This window comes from Sinocyclocheilus rhinocerous, unplaced genomic scaffold (genome assembly GCF_001515625.1).
Source record: "Sinocyclocheilus rhinocerous isolate Xijiao unplaced genomic scaffold, SAMN03320098_v1.1 scaffold14155, whole genome shotgun sequence".
NCBI classification, from domain to species: Eukaryota; Metazoa; Chordata; class Actinopteri; order Cypriniformes; family Cyprinidae; genus Sinocyclocheilus; species Sinocyclocheilus rhinocerous.
In genome coordinates this window covers 4,030-10,604 of record NW_015623180.1, presented here as the reverse complement: position 1 = coordinate 10,604, position 6,575 = coordinate 4,030, and the positions used below count along the sequence as shown (strand labels likewise).

The 6,575-nt window shown below is 36.8% G+C and overlaps 1 protein-coding gene across 1 annotated transcript in view; it reads right to left on the bottom strand.

Annotated features, from left to right (window-relative positions):
- Positions 1–340: 340 nt before the first annotated feature.
- The window catches only part of LOC107737592 (B-cell receptor CD22-like), a 6,449-nt gene continuing 214 nt past the window's right edge, over positions 341–6,575 (bottom strand). The window contains exons 2-7 of the mRNA XM_016549182.1: positions 5,649–5,999; positions 5,302–5,550; positions 774–1,016; positions 590–692; positions 470–515; positions 341–372 (exon numbers count right to left, since the gene is read on the bottom strand). Of these exons, the coding sequence (XP_016404668.1) occupies positions 355–372; positions 470–515; positions 590–692; positions 774–1,016; positions 5,302–5,550; positions 5,649–5,999 (1,010 nt within the window). The 3' untranslated portion in view covers positions 341–354. The remainder of the gene's footprint in view (positions 373–469; positions 516–589; positions 693–773; positions 1,017–5,301; positions 5,551–5,648; positions 6,000–6,575) is intronic.

The following is a 6,575-nucleotide window of genomic DNA, read 5'->3' as shown; positions in this document are numbered from 1 at the left end:
TGTGTCTTCACTGGGATCAGACATCTACAGCAACACAGAGACGGAAGAACTTACATAAAAAAATAATAGTAGGTAATAAATCAAAATGCATAGCACAATATTAAATACATATATTCGTTTTCAAAATAGATTTGTGCTCTTGGTTTATTGGTTTGAATCATTCTGAGATCAGGCTTTTTTAAATGATTATTCGACTCATATGAGTCATTTATTTGTGAATCGGATTCTGCTGCTCGTGCTATGTGTTTTTGTGTTCAGACAGAGTAACAGGTAAAAAAAAACACACATTTTAACTTAGTATTTTTATATTTTTTTTAATTTCCAAAATCTTGTGTCACACCATCTATGGGCACTTCACATACAGACAGCCATCTGTTTAAAGAGAGAAATATAAATTTCTGAATGTTTTTTGGTGGATTATGTTGATAAAGACTTTCTGCTTCTGTAAAGTTGTGTCTGGAAGATTTACCTGCGTCATTGTGAGATCTTCAGATTTAACACTCCTTCGTTTCTTTCTGTAATAATGACAGACATTGACAGGATATAGACAACTGTATTTGAAAATATCAATGTTGTTAATGGTTCTCACATTATGAACAGGATGATGATGATAATGATGGTAATGAGCATTAATGATGCTCCACATTCCACTGTGATCCCAAAAACCTCATGCCAACTGGATCTGCAATGCTCTGAAAGAGAGAAACAAATCAGCTGAGATTAACTGTCCGAACCAAAGAAAGTTATACAGGTTTGATCTCCCAGACCTTCACCTGTGACAGTAACAGCGTCTGATCTCTGAGATCCATGTTGATTGTGAGCCTCACAGTAGAAGCGTCCACTCTGTAGTGCACTGAAACTCTGTCCAGATCCAACAGCTGAGCTTTGATTCTCTTTAAACCAGCTGAAGTTCAGAGCAGGAGGGTTTGAATCACTGCTGCAGCTCAGAGTCACTGAATCTCCCTCCACTATTTCACCAGATCCAGTTATGAACACAGAGACATTCTTTGGTGGGTCTAAAAAAATACAAGACATTACAGTTTTTTTTTTCAATCGCTAACAAGCATTTACCAATATTTAAAGTACTTTTTCTAAACTCTTAACACAGCAACACACCTACATCACACAATTAGCCAAATAGTTAATTTTCTGGTCAAAACCACATTTTGTTAAATAAAAACTCTACATTTCAAAATGCTGAATACCTTTTTCTACACATACTAACTCCATCAAAACACAGCAAACCCGATTCAAAATTGAGTCATTCGGTCAAGACATTAGCCTTTCTTTTCTATCCAACAGGAACATATAGTCAATCATAGCACAGTCAAAATACTAACAGTTGATGACTTTACAAAAACAGAATTACCTGTCATGTTTCAGTTTTACCTGCATACAGACAATATAAAAATCCTTTTTTTATTTTTTTTTGTAATTTAGTAACCTTCAACTGAAACCCATTTTACATTTTTAAGTGTTGAATATGTTCATTCTTGGCAACATACTGTCTAAATCTGAATGAGTCATTACTTTATAGAACGTACAACAGAAAAAAAATAGGGTCCCTTTTGCAGAAATGCATTTGTAACCTTGATTGAAATTGCTCTCCAGTGAGTGGGGGGCTGGATGTGGATGGTGCTCCCATGGTAGCTGATGCCAGTGATCAACAAAAATTCCAACATACATGGCCTTTGGTTACTATGCAAGCTTGTTTCCGTCACAGAATAAAAAAGTAAAAACGATAATTGTGACCTTTTTATCTCACAATTTGGACTTCTGTTCATGGAATTGCGAGTTTACATCCTGCAATTCAGACTTTATCAGATTAAATTATCATTATTAAATTCACAATTGCAAGAAAAAAAGTCACAATTACCCTTTACCTTTTATATTCCACGGCAGAAATAGGCTTTCATAGGTTCCACATGTGTAAGGGGAAAAAAAACAAACACACATAAAAATGCATAGTCCAGCTTAGTCCTCTCCCCTCCCTCTTCTTCTCCCTTTTTCTGATCCAACTATTCCTCTTCCTCTCCCAGGCATTATTTTTTCCCTCTCTGATTCTTTGTGTTGTTCTGCATCAACAAAATCGATTCAAAGATATATTTTTTACTCTAAAGAGAAGGTGAAGTGACGTGTGCTCTGCATTACAGTAACCCATCCAAGTGCACACACACCCAGAGCAGTGGGCAGACATATTACTGCGGCGCCCGGGGAGCAGTTGGGGGTTCGGTTCTTGCTCAAGGGTCTCACCTCAGTCATGGTATTGAGGGTGGAAGAGAGTGCTGTATGTTCACTCCCCCCACCAACAATTACTGACTGACATGAGACTCAAACCCGCAACCTTTGGGTTACAAGTCCGACTCTCTAACCATTAGGCCACGACTGCCCCCTAACTTACAATGTTGATATAATGGAAAGAGCATCAACACCTGACTATTCCTCCAACTGTTTCTAAATATTTCAGTGATCTGTTACTTAAAAATGCTTCTCAGTTGTTACAATATTTTATATATAGAGATTTTTTTTCAATACTTTTGAGCTGCTGTTGTTGCAGAAGTAGAGGCTTTACACTTAAAGTTTGGAACATTAGGTCTTCATTTATGTCATGCTGTGTTTTAGCATTTGTAAAAAAGATAAGAAAGATCCATGATTTTGGTATGTGGTAAGCTTGTGTGAAAAGAAAATTTAAGCATTTTAGAAATATGTTAATTGACTGCATATTGTGTGAAAACAACATTAATTTTGTTAATGGTATGGTCACAACAGACAGATATTGTGCTAATTGTGTGTAGAGTTTTGAAAATGAGACTACAGATTGCACAAAGGGATGTTAGCAATTGAAAGAAAAAAAAAAAACTGTAACAAAGTAAATTTGACATCACACAAATGAAACTTATAAGTCACAGATTTATGAAATTCCATCCGTTTTTTAACCAGATGGACTGATGGAGATCACAGGATTCACTGGACGTAGCAGTGCTGGCTGGTGGACAATTTTCTAGGTAGGGCTGATGTAACAACATAATCTCTAGTTTGTTTTGTATTGCTTTTAATATACTTTGTATGTTGAAAGTTGAATAAGGTTCGCATTATTTCTGTTATGTATGTGGGACTTTTATTTTGGATTGGAATCTGCAGTCACAGCTAAAGGGGTAATGGCAAAAGCTTGTTTGCAATCACATGATTCTGATGACGCGTGAAATTCAGATGGAGGACAGGAAGTGAAAAGCAGAACGGATGAGATGGAGGAAAGTCCGTGCTGTACTGGTTTAGACACTATTACAAGAGAGAGGTATAAACAGAAAATCACAACATAACTTGGACGTGATCCTTATGTTATGAAGAGCAGAGATTCTTCAACTAAATTGAAATAAATTGCCTGCCATGGAGGCGGTGGATATAGGCTAAGCAACTAACCCTGATAGCAAACAAGCTATTTTGAAAGTGAATCCCATATAATCACTAAAAAGCTGTCACTCACTCCAATTTATCACAATCTCACATTGTTCTGTTATAATCAATGAAGCTCTCTAAACTGCACGTTTAATATCTTATTTACATCGTGTCTGCGTGTGGCGTTTAGCATTGTGTGAATTCTGACTGTCTCATGCTTGAATGGTGAGAGTTGGCAGCCCTGTACCTATTTATATATTTCTTATATCGTAATATATTTTTAATATCTTAATATATTATTATATCTTATATTAACCATTTGCACACACGAGCATTATCCGACTCGGCTCCTCCCGACCGCAGATGCAAGTTTACAAGTCACTTTTTCCAGCGTTTTTCAGTCAGTTTCTTTCCTTGTCCCCCCTTATGAACGACACATTTTCGTACACGATAAAAGCTCCTTGTGGTTTGTCGGTTTGACCGATTCGACCATCTATAAACCACGCAAAACATAGCCATTTTGAGTTTCTGCTAGCCACTCCTATATAGAAAAACCACTTCCTGCCCTCCAGCTGCATTTCGCACCACAGCAGTTACGTCATATGCAAACAACCTATAAGGTACAGGGAGATAACGCTTCATGACGGCTTGTCAGAACTCTTTCACGGAAAGACTGTTTATATGTTTATTTAGCACCCCCCAAAAAGGCATAAGGTCTGTATATATTTTAATACTGTTAGTTATAACAAGTATTTTGTGAAATTTGCTGAGTATGTTATAATAACGCAGTAGAGAGAGTCTATGGACAAGGCTTTAATGCACATTTGTTGTACTTGTTTTATTCAGCTCTTACGGTGGTTTTCTTGGAGTAAACGGACACTAATAAAACTTCATAAAAATCATCAGTAAAGCTTTGGTTCTTATTCAGTCAGGGTCCACTACAGCTGAATTTAGTTACTAGACAATTTCATCAAACACCCCAGTATGATTTAAAGCTAAACGGTGAAAGGTAAAGAAAAAGTTCAAGAAAAACGTTTACAGAAGGGGAAAAAAAATGTTAAGACTACATTTGGACAGGTTTGAAATGCAGATACATTTTTTACCAAATTCTGGATGAAGTTTGAGGATGATTCTCAAAAAACTGTATTTTTCGCAAGCTTTTTTCAAGGTAAATTAAAAATAATTTTTACTTTTCCTAATTTGCAATGTATGTATACACTGCAACAGCAAAAACTATGAGGAAAATTAATTGTTACACTTGTTTAAAGGGGCAAAAATTCTTAACATGCAGTTTAGCTTGTTGCGTTCATATTCTGGTCTATTCTGCTTGTCTGGAAAGTATGCTTTGATAATAAGTTGTGGACAGAATTTGGCCCTCCAATATCACTGTTTTAGTATATTAGGCTTCATTAAGCCTTTTTCATGTTTAGCGTTTTATAATGTCCCAAATCCGTGCCTTCTGAAATGTGCTTGTGTTTTTACTTTGATTACAATCATCATACATCAAAACTTTACTTACGAGACACACGTTTGCTTTATCCAGTCCTAGTCCTGACTTGACTTTTTTGATTTGATTCAGGGCGGGCGTTGCTCGAGCACCCTCCATTGGCCAGCTGCCACTGGTATTTATGGTTTATTCATTATTTACATATGTACATAATTCATATGCATTTTTATACATTGACAAAGCACTGGATTTGTAAAAGTGACCTTTCCTGTTTCCTTCTCAGCCTTGTTTTAGAGACACTAATATTTAAATCTGGTTTTGTTTTTCAGAATAATGGTTTTAGTAAAAGGACAAGAGCTTCCACAAAACCTACTAACCATTTATCAGAGATATATAGCCCTAAACTCTGCTAGCTTTTCAAAGTCAACTATTAAGAGAAAACATCAATCAGTACTCACACGTGACACTGAGAGGAGCATCAGGAGAGATGTAACTGTGTCCATGTAGAGCACAGCTGTATCTGCCTGCATCCTCTCTTCTGACTGACTGCAGCAGGAGTTGATTGTTTCCGTCTCTTCTCTCAGTTAATGGCTGTGAGTTTCTGTACCAGATGAATGTTGCTCTGTCAGTCAGAGTGCAGCTGCTTTTACATGTCAGACGGACATTATGACCCTCTGTCACTCTCTCAGGAGCCTCCACCTGAAGATCTGAACACAACACACACATTATATCTAGTGCTGCTGTCATACACTGATTATTATTCAACATAATGCACAGAAGAAGAGCTCAGCCTCATGAAAGTCACCTGTGACAGTAAGATTCACTCCTGGTTCACCAATCCATTTTCCATCAGGTTTATCAGTGATGAATCTGAAATAGTACATGTGTTCGTCTTTCTGTGTCACATGACTCAGTCTGATGGTGCAGTTCTGCTGTTCGTCTCCCTGATACTGAAGCCTCTGACTGTATTCAGGATCCTCAGACAGATCTGGAAACTCATTATCAGCATTTTTAACATTTGTTTTGGTCCAGAACACTTTCATGATCTTATATCCAGTAGGGTATGTATAAGTGCAGCTCATTATCACTGATGAGTTCTTTAGTGCACAGATGTGTGAATGTCTGTAACTCACACACCAATCAGCACCAGAAACCCCTGAAACACAGAATTCATCAGGATGAAAATGTTGTTTTATCAATTACCCTGCATGGGCCATAAAACCATGATAATACTCTTACTTCTTGAAAACAGCAACTCTTTACAGAAAAAAGCAAATTTTCTCAGAATCTATTGAGTGATAAATGATGTGAAGTTCATCATCAGTCGCAGAAAAGCAGAAATAAAAGCACAGAGACAAAGGACTGAAAAAGAACATGAAAAGAACATGCTGCATTATCAAATAATGAAAAACAAGACTAAGAAAATAATCAAAGTTGATTCATTAAATACCCAATGTGAGTTTTATGGCTTCTTCGTCATCTTGAACCTCATCTATATGGTAGTGAACTCCTTTGACAATATTTAACATATGCACACTCACTTCCGAGAACATGAGCCAAAAATATTCACAATCTAGTGTTAGACAGATTTTTGTCCAATCAGATGCTCTGAACAATGAGCACGCCCCTCCTAAACCACATGACACTGACTAGCAAATAACAGAAGACTACTGGATATTTATAAAAGGCACAAGCACTTTGAGGTTTCTCACCTAAACTTCCTGTTTCAAAT